Source organism: Colius striatus, chromosome 11, assembly GCF_028858725.1.
Source record: "Colius striatus isolate bColStr4 chromosome 11, bColStr4.1.hap1, whole genome shotgun sequence".
Taxonomy (NCBI): domain Eukaryota; kingdom Metazoa; phylum Chordata; class Aves; order Coliiformes; family Coliidae; genus Colius; species Colius striatus.
This window is the reverse complement of record NC_084769.1, coordinates 13,655,045-13,682,955: the sequence shown is the minus strand read 5'-3', so window position 1 is coordinate 13,682,955 and position 27,911 is coordinate 13,655,045. Positions and strand designations below refer to the sequence as shown.

Below are 27,911 nucleotides of genomic sequence, written 5' to 3'. Positions count from 1 at the left end.
TGTAGTCTCTCACCTCTCCCAGCAGCCTGGCTGACGCGCCTGTGCCGCGCCGTGCTCGGGGATCGTGCGTTGCAATGGGAGTAGGAGCCTCAGATCCTCCTGCTGATATGCCGGGAAAGACGTCTGCAGGGATTTCACGCCGGCTCGGCGCGACGGACCCACACGGAGCCCAGCCTCAGAGGACGCGGGCAGCGTAGCTCCGCTGCAGCCGGAGTCACAGATGCAAAAGGCTGAACTTTAAGTCTTCCATAGAAAAAGAGTTTGTTGTTTACTGGAGTTTGCTGAACATCAGCGAGAGACTTGGCCCAAGCCTTGACACTTTGGTTTTGGATGGTCCTCCCCCACTCTACAGAGAGATGCTACCTGTCACGGAGGCAAGTCACAGTGAAATACCGAGCGCAGACTGGGCTTGGAAATGCTCACTTTAGGAGGCTGGGGTTTGTTTTGCTATTAGTCTCCCATTAGACAGAAAGGCCAAGAAGCCAGAGAGGGAATGGGAAGACCTGCAACGATATCAAGTAGTCTTTAATGCAGAGTTTCTGACTGTTTGCAGAGAACAACCAGCCTTTATCCTTAATCAGGTAGCCGGTACAAATCTAAGAAGCGGCATCATTATGGATGTGATGAGCCCTATCAGAGGGTGACTGGATGGTATCGTTATCGAGACTCTGCTAATTGTATTTCTTTAGCTTCTGGATTTTTAGCAGGAAAGGCCCAGGCTGCCAGGCAGTGTTGTCGGGGGTGGCGCGGAGAAATAACCTGATGAATTTTCCATCAGCTCAACTCACTCAAATATTCTCGCTGTTAACTTTTGGGGTCAATAATAAATATTAAAACCTGTAGATTTAATAAGTCAATGTAGGTGTTCTCTGCCTTTTGAGACCACTTTATCTTTCCATCAAAGATGAAACAAGCTTCTCAAATGAATAAAAAATAGGGCCTCAAGTGATTACAAGTGAGAGCAATTTGGGCTCCTCTCTCAGAACCTGGCAGTAGGCACTTTTGAGCCTCTTCTGACTGCCTAGACAGTCTGCATTAGCACTGCTCTCACTGTTACATTTTTAGGTAAATATTTTCAACCCGTGTGTACAGACCTTCAGGAAAGGTGTTTGCTGCCACTCCAGGCATGAGGGACGACACAGGTCTGGATCCCGCCAGGCTCTGTTGAGTCTGATTTGCGTTGCAAGTCTAGTTTTCCTTGGTGCTTCCTATAATCTCCTGAAGTTCAAAGAGCGCTTAGCTGCTTGTCTTTGTCAAAAACCCTGTTGGAGATCTTTTATGTCGAAGATGTAGGATTTCTCCGCATGACTTTGATTATTTATTCATTCCACTTCTCTGGTGTATGATAGCGCTGATATCATGAGGACCCCTTGTCTTGCACTGCTCTTGCTCTGAAATTCATGGAGATTTAGTGCCTTTGAAATTGTTTTAAAAGGAAAGGAAAAGTTTTTGAAGTCCCTTTTTTTTCTTCTTCTTCTTCTATTCCCCTCCACAGTGCCGCAGCACATTTTTCCAGCCTTCCACGCTCCTTTACCAATTGACATGCGCCACCAGGAAGGACGATACCATTACGAGCCTCACTCTATCCACGCTATCCACGGGTAAGTCTTGCACCTCCGCTCCCGTACCTTGCTAGAACGTCGGCTGCCCGCTGTGTGCCAAACCCCACTGCAAAGGTCCCAGGGACTCCCTGTCCTCCTGGCAGTCTGACCCCAACGGCTGCCCTCTACCCCACTGTCCTCACCCAAGGAGTGCCCTATAGCAGTGGGATGGGAGCACAGGGCGTCTGCGTCGTTGTCCGACTGAGGTCCCGGGCACAGGCTTGACTTATGGTTTTGTGCCCATGGTGTTTCTCACATCTCGCTGCCGTGCCTGGGTCATTTCTGACCCCATCTTGGCGCAGACCGAGCACTGCTCACTCTGCTTGGGACTCTTGTGTGTACCATTCCTCCGCGCTCGGCAGCTGGGGGCATGGCAGAGAAAGGCTATAACTCCGTTTGATTTTTTTCACCAGATAACAGCCCAGGCAAGCTGGGCAATGTTTTCTAAAATGTAGTAAAGAGGAAGATCCTCACCTGGGTGCTTGTGTCCACTCCAGAGGAGCAGGACCCTGGGTTTTGATGGTGGCCTCCTTGCCAGAAGTCTCCTACCTTGGGGCAATTGATGGGAAATAAGCACAAATGCCACTCAGGGGCTGTATTCTGAGAGGGGAGGGATCATGGTTAATCTTGTCCAGGCCATGACAATTCAATAGTCCTTGATGCATTGGAGAACATGCTTATAGAGTGATCTGGGTTTACCTGCTGGAAGCTTTGATCAGGGCAGGAGAAATGGAGCCAGGGATCACGTCAGCAAAGGCTGTGGTGACCGTGTGACTGGAAAGGTTTCTCCTTGTCCCTGAAATGCACCATCCCTGTGAGAGATGAGAAACAGCCTGATGGCTACTCCAAAATCCCTTAACTGAGACAGGTGCCAGGGCACTTGGTGTGAGGAAACCTGTAAGGGTCAGAAACATTTTGCAAGAAGAGTAAGGAAAGAACAAATAGAGCTGATCACTCAAAATACACTCATTTGACGCCCTGGAGCCACACTGCAGCCTCGCTGTCCGTCTGGGGTGAGTGCTCACCCAGCTTTGCAGGGGCTTTTTGTAGATCTGCGCTTTTTCTGGGTAGGTGTGAGGAGGGGAAACTGTCCCTGGGAGGCAAGTAACACAGACAGAGGCAGCCAGGAGATCTGTGGAGTCCCACAGCTACCAAGTCTTTATTCTGGTTCCAAAATGCTGTGGGGAAAAAAAGATAGGGCATTCCCCTGGATCCTAGCAGAAGACAAGTCGTCGTCTCTTTGGCTGGCAGTCAGTGTGACTGGATGTTTAAAGGGGCAGAGCAGATACTTCCCTGCTGTGTGCAAAGACAGAACAGGTTGCTAATATGGGAACTGAGGGGGCTAAGGGGGGGAGTGGACTGAAATAGTTCTGATCTTTGTGCAAGTACATGCAAAAATTGTGGCAAAAAGAAAGACAATTTAAGAAAAAAAAAGCTATTGGGAGATAGTTAATAAACCAGAGCTCTGGCTAATAAAGCACACACTGGCTTCTAAAAGGGGCAATACTCAAAACAGTGGTTAGAAGAAAGGATGGCACATGCTTTGCTGTTTGGCACAGGTTATTTGTGTGCCCCTCTCAGTGCTTCCCCATTGCTCCTCGCGAGAAGGATCCGGGTGCACTGTGTCTGCCTTGGACTTTCACAGCAGTTTCTTCGGTGGGGTCACAAAACAAAGTCTTCTCCAAAATGCAGCCAAGAGCTTGCCAGCTGGTGCCTTGTACCTGTGAATGAAATCACCTGGTGACAGCAGACAGTATTTTATCATATTGTAGTTGTCCAACTGATCAACCCTGGCTAAGTGTGTAGTGCTAGCAGATTGCAGTTAATCCGTGCCAGTGTTAATAACCTGCTGCCTTAGCAATGACCACTTTTGTCTATCAGTGTATCAAGAGTGTCCTGTTTAGTATTTGGGTAGAGTTGTTGACAAATACATATCGCTCTTCTTCTTATGGATCTTTAATCTTCCCAGAAACACCTCTCGCATAAAAGAGTTGTGAGGTACTGGAGAGTAAACTTGGTTGTTGATCTTAGAAGAGGAAACATAGTCATCTTTGAAACTACCTGGGCATTGCACTGAAAGATGCTGTGGCTGGCGAGACACCAAAGCTGAGCAGCCAGCTGTTTCTTGGTTGTGTGGGTTTTTTAGGGTCAAGGGAATGCCACTTCTGTCTGACACTTTTCCAAGTGCCCTGGACTGTGGGCACAACCACACTGGGAAGATTCTCACCAGCGGTGGAGTTAGTCTCTCAACCATTTTTTCTCTTTTCATTTTATCTGTAAACATCTTAATTTCTCTTGCCCTTTCTTCCTCTAGTTTTTGTCCTAATTCATTTTCCTCTTCTCCAGTCTCTGCTCTGGAAGTCATAACATAGTGCTGACCCTCCTCTCTGTAGGATAATTCAATGTAAAATCTTCCAGAAGATGACGGTGGAGCTGGGCTAGAATATACTTAGTGGTTGTGTGGCTCTTGTTTGGTAGGCTGGGTAGACTCTGTGGGCACAGTTGAGCGTCTAGAAATTTGTACTTCATGGCACAGAAATTCTTGTGTTTAAAGTAAACAACTCAAAAAAGGCAAGTGCATATTTTCACTCTAGAAAATTATGGCAAATGTTTGGAAGGAAAAATTGTGTCACTGAGTTTTGGCTTTATGATTAATGTGATTGGTGCCTGACAGAGAGTCCCCAATTCATCAAGCCCATATTCTAGCTGTCTGCTGTCTTGCTAGTACCAAATTCAACTAATTACATGAACATTGCACAGCAAATTAAGTGTAGTCTCATTTGTTGCTAACTACAGGGTCTTATTATTTGCCTGCTGCATTATGTCAAAGGTTTGTACCCTGATTGCTCGATGTGACATGGCAGTGCATTCCCCTTCGTCACTGTTTGCACTTGGCCTAATGAGAACATATGTTATTTCATCCTAACTGGACGGTAGTGGTGTGCAAGGCTCTCTTGTGCAGGACCACCTGCAGGACCCTTTGCTCAAGAATATAGATGGGAATATGGAAGACTCAAGTAATAGAAGACCCACATGTCAAGGCAGGGTCCTGAAAGATTTGCTGCATTTCTGCTCATTACTGTCTGTCTTTACATCTCAGTGATTTTCTCGTTAAACAGTGATTTCCTCGTTTGTTAATGACAAATAATTTTCAGGACTTAAGTCTTCTTCCAAATCACCAAGCATTTATTAATATATGTCCAGAAGAAGATCACATTGGTATTTCCTTGAAGCATACTTCTAGGGGGCTTTTTGGGGGTCTTTCAATGTCTCTCTGGTCATTAGGACAACTCACTTTTCTGTACATCCTCTGTTATTTTTACCTATTTGGTAATACCTTTTGTTTTTTAATATCTTTCATTTTTTGACATCTTTTGTTTTGGTATTAAGAACAATTGTCAGAACCCTGGTGCTTGCTTGGCTTTTCTGGAAAAAAGACCTTGATGATCTTTTGATGATGATCCTTGAGCTACTCATGGCGCAAACCAACAGGAATATTGTGGGTTCAAGGCATCGTTCTGGGTTCCAATGCTTGTGAGCTTGTGGTCATATGGAAGATGGAGTGGACACTGCAAAAGTATGTAATCCAGAATGGATTAAAATCAAATGTAGGATAAAATCTATTCCAGGAGTTTAGAATGATAGCAGAATGAATAAATTAAATTGTATTGGTACACGTAAACTGCATGAGGCACTACATCCACAAAACAACATCTGCTTACCATTAAGGTTGCAAACCACAGCTCTCAAAAGCTAGGAAATGCCAGCAAAATAAATTTGGAGATTCTGATTCATTTTGTAGCCCATTGTGATAATGCAGTTTCAGGATGGCCCAGGCTCTGTGGCAGGGCAGTGGTGTGTGTTGCATGCATTTTCTGCATGCAGCTTTTATTGATCTGTCAGAATTTCACTCTGCACCGCTGGTTGTAAACAGAGCATAGATCAGTGATACTGGAGTGGAAGCCACCAGCCAGGGTATTTCAGCAGGTTCAAAGCTGAATCAAACAAATTCACTTCATAAGTTAGAACAGATCCTTTTCTAAAAAGGATCTATTTTGTGTTTTAGCATACTCCTTCAGTAGGGCCTGGTCTCTGCAGTAACTCTATCCACTTTAAACCAAGGGAACTCAGCATCAGTTTTGCAAGATCAAGCCTTTGACTAGAGAGGAGAGCCGCTGGCAGATATGGCAGGTGGTTACAGATAGTTCCCTTCCGCTCCTCACATTTAGGTGTGCTGAGCTACTTGTAACTTTTTTTTTTTTGTCTTAAAGCACAACAAAAATAACTAAAAACTCCTTAGCTCAGCTTAAAAATCTCTGCCAATGCAAGAACCTTCAGGGCTAACCCTTGTAAACAGCATGCCTAGACTTGACTCAGCAAGAAGCTTTTTAACAGTAGCTTCTAAACTGTGGTTAAGCCCCATCAGGCATTATGCAGTGTAACAACAAAAGCAGCCTTGTTTTCCTACCGACATCCTGGTGGTGTTTCAGGATGCAGTTCTGACATTATTTATTAACAAAATGTTGTTGTTGTTCTTCTGTCTGCAGATAAAAATAGTTAAAAAACCCTCCTGAGCCAATAGTCACATATTCCATGGCTTTCATGAGGATGAATTGTCCAAAGATCTAAACATAGAGAAGGCTCCATCTCCATGACAATGTGGAGTTGCCCTTAATTTCCCTCTGGTAAGGATTTTATCTGGTTTAATCATGGATCTTCCTCCATTTCCCTGAGATCTTAATATATTACAGATTTTTCCTGATACTCAGCCTACACTTTTTTTCTTTATCTGATCCTATTACCCCTCCTTGTTGAAGTTTGTTTTCTTTTTGCTATGTTAAAAATTACTGAATACCTTTTCAGGACCAGTTCCAATGTTCCTGAGCTGTTCAGGCAGGGTAATTCACAGGTGGGCAAGGTGACTGTTAAACATTTAATCGTAAAACGACTATGTCTAAGTGTTTACAAATTTGCCAAATTTAGTGTTGAACTCAAGATTTTCCGCGTTGGATATCTGTTTCAGGCTCGTTTTCTCTTTCCTTTGTTGTTCCTTGTGAGTTTCAGCCAAGGGAGGCCAATTGGGGTTAAGGGAAAATATGTTGTTTAGCCATACAAAAAAATAATCATCATCATCATCTTATAACTGTGCCTTGAGAAACACCAGTCTCTCTTGTTTTAGAGTTGGAATTTACTATTGTTACAGATGTGCCTTTTGCCATTCCTATTTAAAAAATAAACCTCACACACAAACCCCACTTCAATTTTGTCAGATAGAAACGCTGTGAAAAAACACTTCCAACACACTCAGTGAAGGGGTGTCGGAGTTTTGTGGTGAAATTTCCCAAATGTCTCCGTGGCCCCGACCATGCTCCAGCCAAGCCCTACCAGGGCTTCCCTGTCAGTGCTCCCCATTTTCTGCCCGGGCCTCTCAGTCATCCTCTTCTCACAAGGGAATTTGTGTCCTCAGCCGATGGTGGAGGGAAGCTGGAGTTTGTGGGGCTGCCTTTGTGCATCGTCGGGCGTACATAAAGTGTCTTTGGTTACCCTCCATGGGACACGGCTCCCACAGGGCTGCAGCTTTGATCCCATCAGGAGGTTTAGGATGGGACCCCAGGTAATGGTTGCTCCTGCAGCAAGGATGCTGCTCGGGTGAGCCACAGAACGTACGTGCCAATAAAACCCGTGTGTTTTCATATTTACTTTGCTACCAGAGTAGAAAATCCTTGGCAGGTCATGATTGATGGTACTGTGCTGCTTTGGAGATAGAGTGAGCTCCCTCAGGAGTCAAAGCAAACTCAGAGAGGCTCAGAGAGGCTTTCTTATGTGTTTTGCAAAGTTTTACGACTTTCACCAAATAGATACATTGCTCATTTGGGAAACAGGTTTGGGGGCTCCCACATCCAATTTATTCTGTCCTCTTCTTTCCCACTTGCTTCTTTTATTTATTTTTTAAAAAATAAGAACGTATGAGCATGCAATGGTGTGCAGAGGCTGGTCCCCTCCAGAAGGCTGGTTCAAACTTCTCCCTGGTCTGTAATTAGCAGGAGTGTGTTGCTTTTAGGTGGCTCTTTGGTAACCTACAGGAGGTGATTTGGGGGAGGATCAATATCGATCTCGCTGTAAAACTACCAGGACTAATACTTGATGGTCACCTAATCCACCTCCAGGATACCACAGATTAAATACTGGGCTGCTGCTGTCGTGTTTTAAGAACTGGAATAATTACTTTAATTCCATCTGTGCTTTAGTTCTCCCATCTTTAAAATGCCATTAGAGCAATACTCGCCCTCCTGATGTTTTGAGAGCTAAGAAGAGTCAGGTGGTCTGTGACCTCAGAAGAGGCTTGTGACATGTTTTCAGATATCAGGAAAGAAGTACACAGCACTGCCTACCTGTGCAGAAACTGGGAAGGTACATGCTTTTCATCTCCTGACCTCAGTGGGAGGACAGGCTTATCAGGTCTTCTGAAAATGGGGCAGATATAATCCAAAACACTCATCAGGGATAGAATGTTTCTGAAGGTTCTTCCAATCTGATAAACTATTCCACAGAAAAAAAAAAACAACCAAAACCAAAACAACCAAAAATAACAACCAGCCAAACACAAAACCCCCGGTTTTGTCTTTTGAATCTTGTTAACAATTTTCAAGCCTTTTCCATTAATGAGAGAGATTTGCACATCTATACTGTTCCTTAAACCACAGATAGTTTTATTGTGTATGTTTAGTTAAATAGCCTTTAGAATACTTTGAGAAACCCAAAACTGAAGTCCAGAGGCACTTGAAGGTGCATGATTTCAGAGTGACTGTACTATGCAGTAAGACACAGATCAGACTTTTGATGCTGGTGGCATCACACTGGCGTGAGGGGCCTCGATGAGCTCAGATGGAGTTGTGCCCGTTAGCACTTAGTGAAGATCTGGGCCACCGAGTTGCTAGTGCTGTGACATCACGACTTACTGAATGAAAAACTGCAGCTCTAATTTAGCCTGGTCACTGCCAGAAGTATAAAAACAGCTAGGGGGTTTCAGTATTGGGAACAACAGCCTGATCTCTGAGGTCTTTTATGTAAACCTCTGGCATGTGTTCGTTTAATATGATGTCACTCTGTAATCCACCATTGCTTTTAAATGTCATTCTCAGAGCTTCATGTCAGCAAGTCTTAAGTGATAATCCCTTTGCTTACCTCACTTTATAGTAGATTAAAAGTGACTTCATGCTTCCACCTTATCCACTGTTAAGCTTGTGCTTTAGGAAAAATTTATTTGAACTCTATTCCCCTGCTGCTTTCTACAGAGTTTCTAAACAAAGAGTGCAGGTCTTTCAGAAGCTATTTCTATAGTATTGCCCGTTCTCCATTGCTTTCAGCGTCCTGTGAAAATGGATAAGTGTTCTGTGCCACTCTCCTGCCCTTTTAAACTCTCACGTTATTAATTTGTTTCTCAAGTTTTCTCTCAGCTAAATGTGAAGCACAGGGTTCTCTTTTTTCTTAATCCTAAATAAATCCCCTCTCTAGATGATGTTTCACCTCTCAACAGCTTCTTACGGTCAAGAGGACAAGAGACAATGAGACCTGTTGCGGTGGTTTGCTCCTGCATAGCACTTAACTCTTGTACAGCGCAGGGGTGTGCAGGTTTCCCCTTTCTGGTCCTTTGGCTCTTGGTTGAACTTTTACTCTATCCTGCAACAAATCCTTTCTCAATATAAAAAGCTCACCTTGCTAGTCCACCCTCTTTTTTTTCTCTCCCCGAATTTCACCCTTCTGCTCCTAGCACACTTTGTGTAACACATCCCTCCAGATACTTGCTGCATGTTGTCATATCCTTCCTCCCTCTCCATACTAATGAACTGGCCAGGCTGCAGCCTGCAGCATATACTCAAATATCAATCTGCTCAGCCTCCTCATTTTCACTGTGTTTCTCTGAAATCCTTCCAGGGTATGTGGAGATAAATGGACAAAAACCATCCATCCCATTGGCTTGTGAAATGAAGCCTGCGGCACACCACTTCTCAGGTGCTGGTTAATCTGAATTCCCAGCTACCAGTGGCCATGGGCAGCAAATAACACGAGGTGCTGAGAGATAAAAACTAATAGCAGGAATGTTGGCTTGTGATACTGGAAGAAAAATGTAGGATTTTTAATGTCCATACAGAGCGGAAATTTTCAAATCTCATCCAAAAGTTCCCCCCACGCAACAAAGAGCAGAGAAGTCAATTTACCCTGGAAGGATGAAGGACTGAGTCAACTCTGCTGGGATTAGAACATGTGGTTCGAGGGATCCTAGGTATTTCGGGTCTGATTCTCAGACCACCCAGATGGCCGGGGGGAAAAAAACCCAAACGACAAAACATCAAAACTAATAAAGAAAAGACCCTCTTTGGCAGGACTGTTGATCTGGATACCCTGCCTTCAGCTAATGCTGTGCACACACATCTGCACAAACCAAAGGGCAGAACTGGGTGCTGTTGCTCTGGCAAATCTCAGATCTGCAGAGTACTCCTGTGGGAATGCACGTGTTTAAGCGGGCTTTCTAGGTCCCTCCCTTTGACACTAAACCATATATGTATGTTTTTCTTCTGTGTGCCAGACCATTTTGAGAATTTATGATTTTCCACAATGTTCTGCCTCGGAGGCTTTTCATGCTTGCTCTTTTACGTTTCACCATTGATATTAAATAGACAACTAACGGAGCTGAAGTTTAGAGCATTACTCAAGGGTCAAATTTTAGAAAGTACCTGTGTGATTTCAGATCATAAGTCTCGCTGTACTGACTAACTGTTATGTTTAAAGTGGGTGTTGTGGGTTTCAAAATAATATTGACCCTTAGGGACAGTTTGTCAGGTGCTGGTAATGCAAAGACACAGTGGGCTTTTCAAACGTGTTGGATCCCAGTCGATGTCTAACTCCCCCAACCTGCACTGAATCTCAGAACCCCAAAGCCAGCCCTAGGAGTTAAGGGCCTAAAAATTAAGAAAAGGGCTGGAAATTATGTTAAGAAACACAAACACATTAATGAGGTGGCTGTGCATACTTGGTGTCCAGCTTACATATCTGGGTAGTACAGCTTCTGTAGGACTGACAGGAATGTTTTCTGCCCCATCTCTGTTGTAGGAATGTGCATGTGGCAAATCTTGTGGGAGGATGTGCTATGGAAAAAACATATTCGGGGTTTAGTTGATATCAGTTGGCCAGACTCCACTTAGAGAAAGTTTATTACATACCCTGTGCTGACTTTATTGGCATGTATGGGGTTGGGTTTTGATATGATTGATCATGGTAGCTGATAGAAAAACCAGCAGATTGTGAGTCTTTTGATGGGTTTGTTTTAAAAGCTGATACTTGCAGGGGAGGACACTTTACAGCATGGTGGGAACCTGGGAGGAACTCTCCTTTTCCACCCTTGTGGGCTGCTGAGCACCTACTGTTAGATTAAATTTGAGACTTGGGCTCCACCACCACCTCCTGTCCTTTCTACATCAGTGTTTCTTTCGTACAGGCGGAACCTCCTCACAGCAGAGATATTTCTTCCTGCTGCAACTCATTTTATCTCTTTCTTGTACCTCTCCCTACACCTCAAACACATACCCAAGTTGCTCATAACAGCACCTGTGTTCAGTCAAGCGTGCCTGAAAAGATATGTTAGTGCTGCATGAAATGCAGTCACATTGACCTTTTTCAATGTAAGTCTCTCTGATAAATAAATGTGTGTTCCTAAGTCCTTTAAGAGCCTTAGAAATATTTTCCTTTCAATCCTGTAAAAGCATCCTGGAGAAGAATTTTTCTTATTCTCCCTCTTTCCCCTTCACAAGAGGCTTTCTTAGCTTGTTTCTGTAGCTACTTATATGGCTTTTGATTTGCAAACTATCTGCCTGATATGGCACCTGCTGATTGAATACTTCATCTGAAAGCTTCTTAAGATCCCACAGAGTAACCACACATCCCGAATTACCACTGGTAGAGGAAAGACTACCCGAGTGTGGTTAATACATTAAAAAACAGGAAAGCTGCAAGCTTACAGCTGCATTCAGGTGATGTTCTTACATGTATATTCTTGTTTGAGACTATTTGTCTGTACTGTGATATAAAACACTTGAATTCGTATGCTATCTTTCATCCAAACTCATGTGCAGTATGATATTTGAGAAGAGAAAATGTAGATGACAAAAAGCAGCGTGTAGAAAGATAGGGTGGTGAAGGAATTAATGCATTCAGTCATCCAATTAGTAAATGAAAGGAAGATCAATCTAATGGGGATTAGCAAAGAAAGATATTTGTAGAAGATAGTTGAAAAGAAATTATGAGCTGATGAGTCAGAGGGACGTACAGAAAATGATGTAGGCTACAGAACTGTTTTTAAGTCTCTCCTTATTCAGGAAGACACCTAAGTATATGCTTAATTAAAAATACCTGCTTAGGTCCATCGATTTAAGAGGAACTTAAATGCATGTTCACATACTGTTCTGGAGAGAAGTGTTCTTTGGAAGATATCATAAAGTAGAAATGTTTACTAAATCCACTTCTGTATTCCTGCTGTGAAAATAGTTTATGTTAGAGGTTTTTCTTGTGCCAACATGGCCTTGGCAGTTGATTTGAGACCTGTTTGGATTATTTACTGGTATTCTTATGGAAGTCTTCAGTTACCCTTCCTTAAATAATTTTGGCAAAGTAGAAGTCAAGGCCTAACAAAGAGCGTCTAGAACTCTGTGGCTACTTCCACAGAATTTTACTGTGAGTCCAACATCACCACAGAGATCCTACAACCGGTGTCAAACAGGCCAACTTGGAGGGGGCATAGTTGCAATGGTACCATGTGGACAAAATGTCCTGGTATTTGCTTCCTAGGAAGATCTAATTTTCAAAGAATTAACAGTGTTTGAGGTGCTGCTTGGAGTAACTGATCACCAATTAGATCAGCCAGTGTTGTGGTCCTTCTTGGGTGAAAAGACTCACAAGGAGCCAACAACGTTTCCAGTTCTTTGGAAGGAACTGAAATGAGATCTTTGCTGCTGTTTTACCCTGATCATGAGGCACCCATTTTGTGATGTCATCTTGTCAGGGTCAGGATACAGCATGAGAGAAAATATATAGTATGGACCAGGTCAGGATAAAGAACTCTGTTATCTGTAGACCAGTGGGAAGGATTTTGCAGTTAGTTCCCAGGGGAGAAGTCATATAAATGTTATTTCTAGCATTTTCCCTTTTCTCCTAGTCATCCAGCACAACTTTTTCTCTGTAAGATGTAATGCCAGGAACTGATGAAAAGTGAGGTATCTGCAAAATTTTATCTAGTACATTTGAGCACTTAAATAGTTATTACCTGTTTGTATATTATTTCCAGACTATAGAAGTCTCCAAAAAGAGAATTGATCATAGTGAAATCAATGGCAGCAGTTCCCACACCACTGTATTCACTTGAAAAAAAAATAATAGATGACTTCCAAACTTGAAATAAATTTCTAGACATGTTTGTGAAAGAAATTGTACACACACACACACATAACCAAACCAATTTTCAAGTTAAGTCAGGAAAGTTCAAACCCTCCCTCAGGGCAGACAGCAATGAGATGACCAGAATGTAAAAGACTAAAATAGGATTGAGCTAGGTCAGATATTTTACAACCCATGCCTTTTCAAGAGTCCCACAGGACCTTTACCAAGGACAAATGTACTGGACTTTTGGCCTTTAGTGGATAGGAATGACAACCACTCTGCTTCCCTCACCAGAGCATGGTCACTTGGTGCTGCTTATTGAGTAAGAGGGAAAGGCACTCTCTCAGCAACAACTCTTCCTCCATGTCCTGGGATTTTATTTGCAAGTCATCTATTCAAGTTTTGGCTAGGTCTTGACCTCACTTGGCATGTAAGATCTAAACCTGGTCTGACTCCAGACTTCCCTTAACTGCATCTGGTTTGAATCCTGTCAGTGCTGAGATGAATGTTACCGCAAGAATAAGAAACTCTTCAAAGAGTTGTTTATTTATTTGTTGCAGATCTGGCTTCTGCCAAATGTGAAGAAGGTACGAGCGCTGTGAGCCGTAGCTTCTTTTCCTTCAAGTCCTGATGTGCTGATGCACCTCAGGATTCTATCAGCCTGATTTCTCCACGCTTAATCTCTGCAGAGCAGAGTTTTCATTTCTGGTGAATTATGTGACAAAGATTTCTGATAAGGATGGATGCATGGTGAGCAAAGACTTGGGTTTGGGAGGTTGGACTAGATGATTTCTAAAGATCCTTTCTAACCCTTCCCTATGATTCTATGATTTAGTTTGTACGTGGACATCACATTGCTTCAGGTATGTCACGTGAGTGCAGTGTATTGGGTGCGTGACCTTTCCAGCAAGACTCAGTAAATAGCACAAGCTGAGTGAGGGACAGAAATTTCCTTGCATTGCCTTACACTGAAGAGCAGATTGTGCTTTCTCCCAAAATCTTGCACTAGACATGGTGATTTGCTCTCCCTTCATTTGTTTTTTTACCTCATTATAAAATGGGCCCTCATCCAGCCTGGTTGTGATTGATTTCAGTGCTTTGCCTTTCATTTACCCAACCCCAACCTTATCATCTCCATGTTCATTGGGGGCTCTTCTCCCAGGCAAGGCAATTTTCTGCTTCACACGTTCACTAGCAAAATCACAGTGATCTGTGAACTTCCAGTGCAATAATGAGATTTGTATCCATGTGTGTTTGTGCATGTGTTGTCTTACTTGCCAGTGCAAGGCCTCAATCTAATCTGCTTCTCCTGTTATCATCCTCAGTGTGTGAAAGCTAGGATGAAAGATAATCTCCTTGTCTACAGTATAGCATGGTCTGCACTCCCCTTGCTAGCATTTGAGTTTCAAATGAAAGAGTCTCTGGAGTCCAGGAACAAATCCTCAATTAAAACAAAACTGGAGAGTTTCAGACACTGTTCCTGAAGGCTGAAGGTACTAGATAGAAATGGTGCAGCAAGGGAATCTGTCATCATTAGAAGCATCACAAGAGCTTGACAAGTATGCCAGTAAAAATCCAAGGGTACAATAGCATCAACTACATTTCTTATTCACTTTTGACTTTTCCAACTTTCGTCCTGATTTGTTGAACAGCAGAAGGAGAACTTTCAAGTGGGATTTGTGTAATTAAAACTTCATCCCCTGCACCTAGGTCCTTACAACTCTTTTTGCACTTGCTCGGTCCCTCACATATTCTATGTCTGAGCTTAGAAAATGCCCTGTGAATTCTTGTACCTTTTCTATTGGCTTGAAGCTCTTTTATAGCGAGTGTATTAATCCTTACAGCATTCATGAGTACCAAACACGTACTGCAGTGCTGGGTAAGAGTAATTATTTTGCCATTACATTATGAATAGCTTTAAAACTTGGTCTGCAATGTGAGGTGAATAAAGGGAATTGTTACTATTACAAGTTTAGTTCTGGATAGTTGAATTTTCTTGGTTGCTAATAACACTATAGGTTGTTTAAACCATAAAGTAATTTTAAAATCCATTTTATTTTCACCTGCTATATCCTTTGCTTATTTTAACAAATCAAGCAGCAGTTATAGCTAAAACCAAGAAATCCCAAACATGCAAAGTGTAGGATCCTAAGTCCTGTTTTCAAAGTAACTCTGAGCCAGAAATATTTATACATTAAAGTCCCATCATCAGCCTGTTCCCACAATGAAGGAAGGAGCTTATACCCCACTGAAATCAAGTTGGACTATAAAAGATAAATTTATGGAGCAAAAAGATGACTGATGGAACTTTCAATAGCTGCTTCGACAAGGAACGCCTTGCTGATGGGATTTCAGCTTAGCTTTGTTTTCCAGGGTTAATTTGTTTGTCATTGTGTTGTCTAAAAAGGTAAAATATCCCACTGCACCTTAGCAGTTCTGTTTTCTCATTCCCAGACCCCATTGCCATGGCCCTGCATTTGCCATTTCCAATACTGGAGAGAAATGTTTAAATAAAATTTTGTGCTGAATTATTAAAGGCACTGCAAAATGTTTTCATTAAAATCTGAGTATGTTTAATATCCCTTCCCTTGAATTTTAAATAGAACCAATACTTGGTGACTTAATTACCTAGCAATATCTCTTTTTTAGATTTTCACCTTATATTAATAAATTGAGTGTATTTACATAGTTCCAACCTAAGCACATCTCGTTTTACTGACTAAAAGCATCATTTAAAGGGCACACAATGTTAACACCTTTTGGCTTGCCTGGGACTTTACATCATGCTACACACTGAATCCCATTGTGAACTTTATCCTATGCAAAAAATAAGTCATTTTCTCCATCCTTCCTGACCAATTCTGTGGTCATTTTAAGCTCTTCTCAAAGTATACTTGCTTTCATTGACATTATGTTCAGGCTGCCTAGAGTATCGTCTCAGATAGACTTTGGCTGCTGTTGTGGAAAGCAATGACTATAAACACATGAGCTGATCACCTGCAGTTGACCATGCAAAGACAACAATTACCTCTTCCTTGACTCTGCATAGTTTGAGGTCTTGGCAGAGTGTGTAGAAATGTGGCTGGAGGTCTCACCCCTCTTTTCACATAGGTGTTATAACAGGAGTATAAACTGGTGTTCGGTGAGATGCTAGAAGGGTGTTTTTTGAGGGTGTTGGAGGGATGAAAGACATCCTGCTTCTACTCCCAACCCTGCAGTATGGACCATCAGTAGATTTGGTAGCATGAGGAGCATGTCTAGGGCCTTTGCCAATGCTGATGCTGTAAAAAAATCCCCTGGTTTCCAGGCAGCACCTTATACCCAGCTGTGATTCCCTGGAAAGAGGAGTGTAGAGAGTGGCTGTGCCTCTGCCATTGCTACATTTAGGACAGAAATAGTTTCAGCAGCTTGATGTCACCCTGGTACTTTTTGGAATTAGATGTAACATCTAAGGTTGAGTTGAGGGAGGACATTTCAGGTTCAACAGAGGACTGGAGATACCTAATTTCCTACCTTTACCAAACTGAGCTTAGTGCCTGGTTTTCACCTGAGCTGAAGGAAGGTTTAGGGCATCTAAATTGGTCTAGGGCATCTAAAATTGGTGTGGGGCATCATGTAGGCAGAAAGGCAAATGAGAAAGGTGGCCAAGGACAGTGAAACTATGACACAGCCATGAAAACAGAGGTCTCTGGAGGATAGTGGCATGGTGATGAGCTGTGCTGTGCTCAGACCTCCTCTCCTGATAGGCTTGTGAGCACCAGACCTATTGGACCCCAACACAACCACAGTGGATGTGCAAGTGCAGGCTCTTGAGCCTCAAAAGGCTGTGTGCATGTGTGCATTACTCTTCAGCTAAGATGATGAGGACTCTTTGAAATGTTTTTCTGAATTTGCATTTACAAAAGCTGGAGAAGTCTTTAAAAAAAAAAATCTGATAAGTAGCAGGCAATTGAATTAACCACTGTTGACTGTATTGCTGTCTCTTAACAAACTCCATCTGTATGGTCTCCCTTTGTAGACACAATTTTATAACTTAATTTCCCTACCAAAACATCAGTGTTTACTTAGTAAGAAATCTGTTCTTTGTCAGCTTAAAACAGTGATTTCTTTATTACCACTCTGTGCAAGGAATGACAGCACAGAGTTGGCACTGGAGCAAGTCTGGTTGAGTCTACAGCGTTGTAATGGAAACAGGGTGAATCGAGGGTCAAGTATAATGGGATTTGTATACAGAAACGTGTCTGCATAAGGAATAGCTGCACGAGATAAGAGGATGAAAGATGAGGCCCACAGGTCTCCCTGTGCATGGCGGCAGGAGGCAAGTGTCCCCGTAGGTGCTGCCGACATGGGAGAAGTGGTTACCTCTGCTCTGGTGCAGCCACGAGGCCTAAAGCACATGTATGTGCTCTGGTGCGTGCTGGTGGCTGTTGGATGGATTGGGGCAGTGGCCAGTGATTACTCTGAGAATGTCTCATCTGTAATTTGTATTGATTTTGGGAAGCATAGGGTCAATGAGGGGTTTGCAAGCTATTACAGTCTGCAGCCTCCCTAAAAATTTCCTAGCAGAGTTGTCAAGCACAGTATAGGGAATTTGGCCTGAATAACAAGAGGCTTGCAGGGTTTTTTTGCTGTTTTTTACAGCACCTGAAGGAGTTTTTTGTGATTCCCAAGGGTTTTGCAAAGCACAGGTTAAAAAGCACTAGGGTAAACTTTCAGCAGTAAGCAGCTGGGGAACATCAGCTCCCTTTTCCTTCCTTGATAAATATGTTATATTTTCTTGTGTCTTTGTAAAACTGGAAAAATAGGAGAGCCACTGTAAAGAATGACACCAATGGTTCTGGGAGCAAAAAGGGTTTGGAATAGAAGCTTTTTGGGTCATATGTGTAAAACACTTGATCCTTTCTTATGATGAGCTTATGTTTTGGAGAGTGTGGGCAGCATCCTGTCTTCTTTGAAGTCTGTTGGAGTTGTACAGTGCTGTGTTTTACCACAGGACTGGGCTTCTGTTTACTGTATTTAGTTTCTCGTGCTGTTGAGCCTTTCTTGGTCTTACACTGTAGGCTAGAGCTGGTGGAGAAATGTTTGTTGTTTGTCACAATCAATTGTAGAGAGATTCTGCGTTCTTTGTATTATTTGTGTTCATCTTTTCCCTATGGAAAACTCTCAGCTGAATGTTTTCCAGATCTTAAAAACATCTGTGTGTCATTTTGGTTCACTTTCTAATGATTAAAAAAAACCTCCAAACCAAACAAAAAAACCAAAACCAGTGATAGGTTTAAAAGAAGAAATAAAAATTGAAGAGATAACTTATTGTTAGTTCTCTTATTTTGTATAGAAAACCCCAGACACTTCTAAGAGAAAAGCTTGTTTGGAAAATAAGGAGGTTTGTTTTTTTTCCCCTGCAGTCATATCAATGAAAAACTTTTACCTAGTTCTGCTCTTCATCATATAATTGCTTGCTTTTCAGCATACTCATAGCAAAGGAAAGGATGGTTGGATCAGCCAGCTTGCTGGATTAGATCTTACGTTACATCTTGAGCTCTTTGAGTGCCATTAGCATTTCCTTTTAGAAGTGAAGAAATATTGACAGTTTGGTAGGTTATCTCGCATTTTACTGCACGTTAGGGCACTTCAAAGTCTTTATGTAGTGATGGGAACTGTCATGAAGTAGATGTGAAAAGGGCCTTTGGTCCAACTAAACCTGTCAGCAAGAATATTTAGGGCAGATGGTTATTATTAGAAATCAATGTATTTATTATATATTGTTCAAGAATATTTCCCTTTGGAGATTACTGTGAGTGCTGTTGCTGTTTAAAATGTGTCAAATGCTGGTAAAATTAATTCTTACTGAAAACCCAGGGAGCCCCAACCAAAAGCTTTGATATTATGGGTGTGCACGACTTCCACTTCTCTGTGCAGTGATGCACCAGGGGCAGGTACACATGCAGCATGCCAACAGCCTGCTTGCCATGTCTGTATGTGTGTGTGTGTGTCAGATGTGTTTCTGTGCAGCTGTCACAATCACTTCAATAGAGCTCTTCTGACTGCTGTGTCAAGAAGGGCTTTGTAGAGATCTGTGCTGAACCTGCTCCCATTTTGGCTTATTCCACTTTGTAAACCGTTGTTTTCTGGTTACTTCCTGTTGGTTACAACAGCTTACTGCTGCTTAGGGCAAGCACAATATCTTTACAAAACCTGGATGCCAATGGTTTTCCCATGTACTTCAGAAAAGAGAACTGGGAATTTCAGGCTTTTTATAAATAGTTGGGTTTCCTTCCTCGGTGTCTTGTTTAGTTACGGGATTTAAGTTATAGAACCTTGGATTATGGGAAGAAGGCATTCCCAAGAGAAAAGGAGCATATTAGCAGCAACATTAGTGCTGGAAGTCACTGTCCTGGAACAAAGATTCATTTTCCATTCACCCCATGATTTACAGCACATTCCAAACAAGTGATTTGGCTGTGGTCTTCTGGCATAACATTGTTTGCCCTTTCTCTGACATTTTGCATATAAAGAAAAGTTATGAGCTTCATGGGCATTCGAGGTACCAGGAAATGCAGGAGTCTACCTAATTTGTTAACATGAAATTATAGATGTCAGACATAGACTCTGTTAGTTAACATTGGTTAGAGTAATGCTGCAGCCAGTTGATTGTATTACAGTCATGATGAAGAGGAATGGTTCTTTTTTGCTTTTCTGGGATATGACAGATATAGAGCCAAGGCAGATTTAAAGTGTAATGAATGAATAAGCATTTCCTATGGTTTGCCTGACTCTTCCATGAGCTCCACTGCTGTGGTCTTGCTGCCACCGACTTGCCCTTTCCACAACAGGTTGTTGCTGACCTAACATGGAAAGGGGCTTTTCAGAAGTAGTGTGGGAATAGCCTTTCAAATGTTAAACCCCTTTGTAGCACTTGAACGTTGTTTCCTTTTAAGGGGGAAAAGCCCCCGCCCAAAAGTAGCATGGCAAGAAGACAGTAGGCAGGGATGGAAAATTCAGATTTCCTCAACACACACACACACACACACACTCACACATACACTTCCCATTTGTTTTCCCAAGACTGGTGTCTTCACAGCTACAAGCAAAGTATTGGCTCAAAACTGCTAATATCCTCAACATGTGTCCCAAGGGAAATCAATCAGATGTAGGGAAATGACTGTGTCACATCTGACACATCTTTCCAACACCCATTTCCCACATGCACTTGCCAGACTTGAATCCCTTCAGATCTCCCTCAGCAGCTTCTTTAGATCTGCCATCAGGATCTGGCCCATGTCTACACCTCCCCTAGTCTTGTTCCCCATCACTTCCCACTTTACTTGCTCTTCCCTATACCCACCATGCCTCTGCCCATCCTCTATCCCCTCCTCACCCTGAGGATGCAGCATTTTGACACCTTAGCTCTTGAGTTTTGTGACTATTGGAATCAAGTTCTTATGCTTGGTGGTTTCAACCTGAAGTTCACATGCCTCCAGGCATCACTCCTTCAGTCTTTCATGCCTTTTCTCGCACTCTCCTTCCGTCTCTCCCCCTCAGCTACCTTCCTTGAAGTTCCCCTTCTTAAAATATGCCTCTTCTCTGAAGGCTTTCATCATTAATCTCTCAAGAATCTATCTTAGAGGTTCATCTGCCGTGCTTTGATTTATTCGTGGTGGGGTGTTTTTTTGGCGGGTATCTCACAAGAACTGAGCTGGTCATTCTTCTGCCTCCATCGCTAAAGGAAAGCTTGTGTGAAAAGGTGGGCTTTCAGAACTTAAATTAAAAGATCATGTAAGTAAGATAATTGGATAAAAAAGGATATTAGGATCTGAAACAGAATGTTTACTTGCTTTGATGTGCTTTGGGAACATATGTCTGCACAGTGGGCTGTGTGGCTGATTAAGTATAAAACAACCCAAGAAAAAATCACCACTATTAAGCTTAAATCAAAGATCTCTCCTCAAGACACTAATTTGATTTGGGTTTGAAGGTCTCATATCAACTCTGATTTCTGCCTTTGATGTCTTGCTTCTTTGTGTTTTGTATAATGGAGGGCAACCTTACTTATTAAAAATTTGCATTTTTCTTCCATTTTAAAAGCAAATATTGATATTGTTGTTGCTGTTGCATTGCAGTTGTGCCTACATCAGCTGAAATTAGACCTGTATCATGGTAAATGCAGCATAAATGTCATAAGAAACCATCTGTGTTTAGGAAAGTTTCTAATCTAAGGATGAAGTGCTATACTCACACTCCCAACTTTAATCCTTCCAAACATTGCCCTTGTCCCCAGCAGCCTGTGAGCTTAAGAAGGTTGTTCAGTTCTGGTGGAACTTAGATTTTTTTAAAAAAAGTTTTAAGTTCTAAACCACAATACTTTTGATTTCATTAACAAAAACCATAATATTCATATCAGGTGAATTTGAATATTTTCGTTCCATTTGTTCTTGAGTTTGTACACTTTAAGGACCAAAGTCAGGCATGTTTGAAAAGGGAATGGTTTTTTGAAAGGACAAATTAAGTGTGTTTACCTCTTTTTTCCACTTTTGAAACAAAGAAATCCTTCTTCTTACCTGAAGCAAATATGTTAAATTGACCTCATATGCTAGAGATTGCATTAAGTCTTCCAGATGTTTTTCTAAGAGAAGGGAAAAAAAAATATGTGCTAAGAAATTGTACCCACCTTAGATTATTATACAGTTTCCATGGTATAGATGGAAAACAGAGGAATCAACACATTGGAGACGTCTTGTTACTCCTACCATCAACGACAGTTTCTTTTGCCTTCAGTGGTACAACATTAGGCTTTAAGGTGCATTTAGACAAGTGCCATTGCCAATGGATACAGAGTGGGGTTTTTCGTAGTGTCTACCTAAATCCTTCTCAAAGCACTGCTCTAACCACAAATCCACAAATAAGGGATTTTATACTCCAAGATTTGTGTTTGTTAAGGCCCAAAGGAATCACTGCAGTTATGTGAACTTGACATCCACGACACTGGCCATAGGATTCCCCCTTTTAATTTCAACAGCAGGAGAAATTACTCTTTCCTACTAATAAAACTCCCAATCTTGCAGTACACCTAGAGCCCATCTTTTAGGAGAACATCTAAGTTTTGCTGTAAAGTCTTGCAGTAGCACTGTATTTACTACTTCCCTCCATAAACCCATCTAATGGGAACTTGCCCTCACTGTTAAAATAGTTTATAATTATTATTCTTCATGCTTTCCATGCCTCAAAGCCATTTTTGAGGGGAAAAGAGAAAACAGGAACTGCCCAAAACGTGCCTATTAAATTTCTGCAGAGAAGCTGTAGGAGAATTTTTGTTCAGCTTCACAGTCCCCATAACAACTTCTTATAAGGGAGTGCATTGCTTACTGAATTAGCAAAGGTATCTCTGATTTTCTATATATTCATCTTTGTAAGTATAGAGAAAATAATTTAGAAAGAAATTATTAACCCTTTTTTAGAGCTGAGAAGGTACAGGAAAAAGAAATAACATGGTTTGTGCTGAGCATCCCAGCAGGGGAGGGCTGGGAGGTAGCAGTGAAGTCTCTCAGATCCCCATCTCAATCTCTTCCTAGCAGGACATATAAGCTGGAATCTTCAAGTTGACAGCTCTATATTTGAGCATCAGGTCACTTTATTGGATAATTATCAACTTATTGCAGTGCTGGGAGAGCTGGGAAGCATGAGTGATTCCCTGTCGCCTCATTACCCGGCTGCCCCATGCTCCCTGGCAGTGGCTGGTGGGGAGGTAGCTGCCAGGCAGCACATCCTCCTCTCTCTGAGCCGAAAACATGGGAGAGAGGGAAATCTTTGTGAATGATCAAACACCATGTGAATTCAATAGTTGTGGCCCAGGTTTGACCTCTGAAAGGTACCTTGTTTTGAGAGCCCTCATGGGGTTTGATCCTGAGGGTACCGCACAAGTGTCGCGACCTCTCGCCCTTCCTGTTGTAATGGACTTTAAATCAGAAATAAATCAGAGGTGAAATTGAGGGGCTGGCTGAGAGCTGTTTAGACTGAATCATTTAGCATGAATCCTGGGGCATTTTAGGCTTCCTGCTGGATACAGCTTTTGCATCCCATCCATACAGAGTCTGGCATGAGCACAGTCCATTTTTCAAGCATGCATATGGCTCTTCTGCAGATGCTGGGTAGTGTTATGGGTACGTAGGACTTGTGAAAAGCAGGCTAGGAAGTTTTCTTTAAAATAAAACAAAAGCAAGGATCTTTGTGCAGGGTATAAATGGGATTGTTGCCCTTAAAACTCTTTTTCTTACACCAGAACTCTACCAGGTTACAACACCCTTCCCCATGAGCAGCTCTGTTCCTGGCTTCCATCTCTGTGTAGCAGCTACACAGGTTTTTTATTTTACAGCAAAACAATTGCCTACAAGTGCCCATGTTCCATTAAACATATGGAAAAGTATTCAGTCCTTTGTTTTCCACTGAATTAATACATTTGGCACATAAGTATTAATTTAGACTAGTCATGGGACATTAGTGCTGGTTAATTGTCCTCATTTTTCTGGGGTTTATTTCACTGATGGAGATTATTTCAGTAATGTGTAACTTCTTTAACTGCTGCATACATTGCTGGGCATCCTTTGCAGAGGCTCCAGACGCACGTGCAGAACCAGGGAGATGGTGCCACATCTCTGCCAAGCAAGATTTTGGGATTGATGGTACACGATCACATGGGGAGTGCAGGATAAGAAAAAGTCACTCCAAGGACATGTGCATAGCAGCAAACACTGGTTTTGCCAGTCCCTGAGGGCTTTCCCTTCCCAGGAGCCCAACCCAGCTCCTTAAAAATGATGCTGCTTCTCAGCCATTGGACCACAAAGATCCTTTCTCAGCATTTCAGCACACACACCTCTCTTACTAGCAGTGGTGTTGGAGACAAATGCCTACCAGGCTCAGAGGCACATGCAGGGACACACTGGTCTGCCTCATTGAAAACCACAGGCTGATTTTTTTGCCTTGCTTGCCAAAGAAAAACTACCAGCTCCTTCCCCTAGACTTTAAAATGAGGTTGTGGAGCTTCAGACAAGCTAGTGATCCTTTCAGCTAAACCCAGGCAGTAAGAAAATTAAGCGGATTTAATTTCCTCAGTGAAGGATGGTTAAGGAGTGATCAGCTCCTGGAAAACCACTCTCCTAGTGGAAACTAATCTCCTAGTGTCCCATTGGCAGTGTGTGTCATGTCTTAGATGCTGGTAGCTCTCCTTGTGTTGGTCAGGCTCCTTCACTACTGTCACTGCCCCACAGCCCTGCTCTGCAGGTGGCTGGAGCCTGGTAAATAGGGCAAAGAATCCTGGTCTTGAAGGGAAGTTATCCACTGCACTGGTAAAGACCTGGTCTGCAAAGCCTTCAGCATCGTGCATGACCCCAACATCACCATGAAACCCTACTGCCCTTTGATGGGATCAGGTAACGTCTCCCTTACCTCAGTGACTCCCTCTGTTAGAGAGCAGGGAAGGGAGAGCCTCTCCTGGGTGGGAGAGGAAATGAACCCAGTCTCACAGGCTTTGTCAGAGATGCAAATTGCTCTACACGTCCTGAGCATTAATTATAGAGCCTGGGCTTCTCACCAGAGCCACGGGGAAAACAGGCTTCTGGCTCCCATTAAATTTAATGGCATTTGGACACCCAATTCCCTGAGCCTATTTGAAAACCAGAATCTCTGTTTCTTCAGAAATGTGTGTAGTCAGGTGAAGTCCCTTGTCCCGATACAGACGGTGAGATTTTTGCAGTATTGACTTCAGCAAACCTGGAGCTCTCCCTCAGGCACTGGGGTGTTTACCTCCTGCTATCCATGGGATCCAGGGAGGGAGTGAGGAATGATGTATGAATAGTGAAGATCTGGGTTGGGAGCTCTACAGACACACCAAGAAACCCAGCTCTGGTACCATGGCAGCATTGCTCAGGCTGGTTCACCACACCAAGCTGGAAATAGTCCCGCTGTGGAATTTGCCCAGGAGGTGAGTTGGGCACAGGGGCAGAGCTGCCTTCTCACAGCTAGCCTTCATTTCTCATCCATTTAAGCTGCTGCCTCTAAAAAGCAGCAGCTAGTAGTCCTTCTTTGCCAGGAGCAGATCTGGGAGGCTACAGCTGCCTCTCGCTGTGTTTTTTGCAGAGTGCCAATGTGGTGGCACAACAGTGGATAAGAAATATCACCAGTGGTGCAATGGCGAAAAAAAAGGAGAAAAAGATCAAACTTTGTTGGAGAGAATTCCTCTGGCTGAGTGAGGCATTCCTGGTAGGCAGCTACTGGAAGACATGTTATTCTGGGACATGCTGCACCATCCGATGATGCTTCCCTGGAATTGTAGGTGTACAACAATGAGAGACGATCCCTGCCACATAAGCCCAGCAAGTGCTTATGAGAGCCAGACCTGGCTGAGAGTTCATCTGTCCTAGTCCACAGGTGGTGAGGTTTGGTGAGGAGAGGCTTCAAGCCGAGCCATAAGGAGAAGCCTGCTCATCAACCCAGTCTTTATTCACAGAGCGAGCCTCGTATGGAAACACCACCCAGGTCTCCAGCTGCAAGCATTTTAGGTGAATTCCTGATCTTTTTCCCAACGTTAGCTCTTTGGCCAGGGTGGAGTTTTCCTGTTCTGAGAGACTCCAGCATTTCTGCCCAATTTAGCAGAGAGAAAATGAGCATCAAACCCTTCATATTGTTATACACATTTTAGATGTCCGCCTCACAGTTTGATCAGCGGAGGCTCCGAAGGCTCGTAAACCTGGTAATACATAGTTTCAAGCCGGCATCAAAGGAGTTCACAACCCTTTTGGGAGAAGCTGTGAGTACTGATGAAAGAGGGAACTTATTGTATATGTAAGAAAACTTCTTTCGTGGCTTATGTATTAAGTCGGGCTCTGTGGCCCACAGAAGATTAGGACTGCTTTTAATTTACATCCCCCCTCACTTATATTAAGTCTTCATCAGAAGAAAAATTAGTCAGATGTTTTCTTAATGACATCATTTTTTTTTTAATCCCGTTTCATTTTTTCCAGATGAGGCGGTGGAGATTATTAGAAATGAATTGAAACTAAATCTGGAACAGAGACTTTGATTCACTTCTCCCTCCTCCCCGGTAGAAATAAATTGGTTAGCTCCGTGCTCGGCTGCCTTTATTAGCAGCCTCGACAGAAAGCAGCCCCGGCGGCCTCGGCTGCAGCTTTCCTGAGCTCGCCTGACGTCATGGCAAAAGGCACCATAGAGTGCCTTGAAGAGAGACCCCTCTCGCCCCATAATTTTGGCAATGAAAGGCCGTGGCGTTGCAGGTGGGGAGGTTATGAGGTCTAAAATAGCCATGCCGTCATAAGTTTGTCTTTCAGGGTTGTAAAAGCAAACAGGTCCAATGCTGGTGAGTGTTCCTCTCGCAAGCGCCGGCCTGGGTCCAACGGGTGCGTGTGTGTCAGCGGCTGTGCATCCCCACCAGTCCTTTCTATCTGATAGGTTTTCACTGCCTTGTATTTCACACCAGTGAGCCACAGAGAGTATTGCTACAGGAAGGCACTTTGAACTATAAATATTTTAAAAGGCATTTAATTTACTACCCATCAGCAGAAAGTGTTCAAAAAGCCACAAGGTTTACTAATTTATCGGAAAGACAGAGAAACAAGCGGAAGATCAAACAAAGACAAACATGCTCGTAAACTGCTGAATAAGTCTGCAAAGCTTATACTACATTTCTCTGTGGTTTTGTTGATATTCAAGTATTACAAATAAATTAAAATGCACCTGAACTGTTGATAAAGCAGGGTGGAACCGAGATCCTGAGGTGCAGGTGGCATGTCTAAACTGCTCAGACCCTCGTGTTTGTGGTTGTTTTGTGTATGGAGAGACAGATCTTACATGCACTCGCTAATGACATATTTAGATATTCTTAGAGGAAGACCTTTGTAATACCGTCCCTGAGCTCAGCCCACATCCCAGGTCCCTGACCTCTTAACCCCTGAGTCTCCATGGGCTTCCATGCCTGCAGTGCAGCCCCATGGGGTGCACATCCATCTCCCTTTGCCAAAGCACCCAGCTAGGGACGAACGGCATCCCTGCTGTGACCCATGTCTCTGCACTACCTCTGCTTCCAGCAGGCTGAGTGCAGTGGGAGTTAATGCAAAGCAGATTTTACTCTTTGGTTTTGCCTAATGACAACTCTGCTTCTTTTGGTGTCTAGCTCAGATTTTCAGCTTCTCAGGTCAGGACATGTAACTTTTTCTCCCCTCCTTGCCCTCTCTGTGGTTTGTCTAAGAGTCTGGAAGGCACAGTGGGATACATATCTGGGAGCTGTCTCTATATTTTCTCTTCCATCCTTGCTCACCTTGCAAAAACTGCTCGAGTGCCTAAACACATTACCTGCTGAATCCTTCAGCATTTACTGACTTCTTTCTCAGGTAATACTTGGCCTGAGGAAGATCTGAGGGATTTAACAGAGGTGGCCCCTAGAAAGCATGCAATAAAACCTCCCATGAACTTTTGCCCTCTTAACCATACCACTGACCTGTCAAGGAGGTTTGTGCAAGCAGTGATGGACGCAGGCGGGGAGGGCTGCTCCACCGGCACTGGCCAAGCCACGCATCTTGAGTGAGCAAAGCACGGCTTGCCTCCACATTGTCCAAGTATTCCTTGTGTTGTTCATATCCTTTCACAGTCAGCCCTGTTCAGGGCTTTCTCTGCATATAGCAGTACTGGACATCTGGACACGCAGAGACAGCAAGGAGCTTGCAAACCTTGACTGTGCCTCGAACTCTTTGTGCAGTCAGCCTTGCTTTGCAAGGAGATAGGGGAAGATCTCTAGCACAGAGTGTGCTCCTCACAGCCTGCGTGTGCCACAGTGCCTGAAGCATCTCATGTCCCTTCTCACAGCAGCCCAGCTGG

At 43.1% G+C, this 27,911-nt stretch overlaps 1 protein-coding gene across 1 annotated transcript in view; it reads left to right on the top strand.

The window, feature by feature from the left end:
- Window positions 1-27,911, top strand: part of GLI2 (GLI family zinc finger 2) — a 193,620-nt gene that overhangs the window by 125,009 nt on the left and 40,700 nt on the right. The window contains exon 3 of the mRNA XM_062004617.1: window positions 1,496-1,601. Coding sequence (XP_061860601.1) covers window positions 1,496-1,601 — 106 coding nt within the window. The remainder of the gene's footprint in view (window positions 1-1,495; window positions 1,602-27,911) is intronic.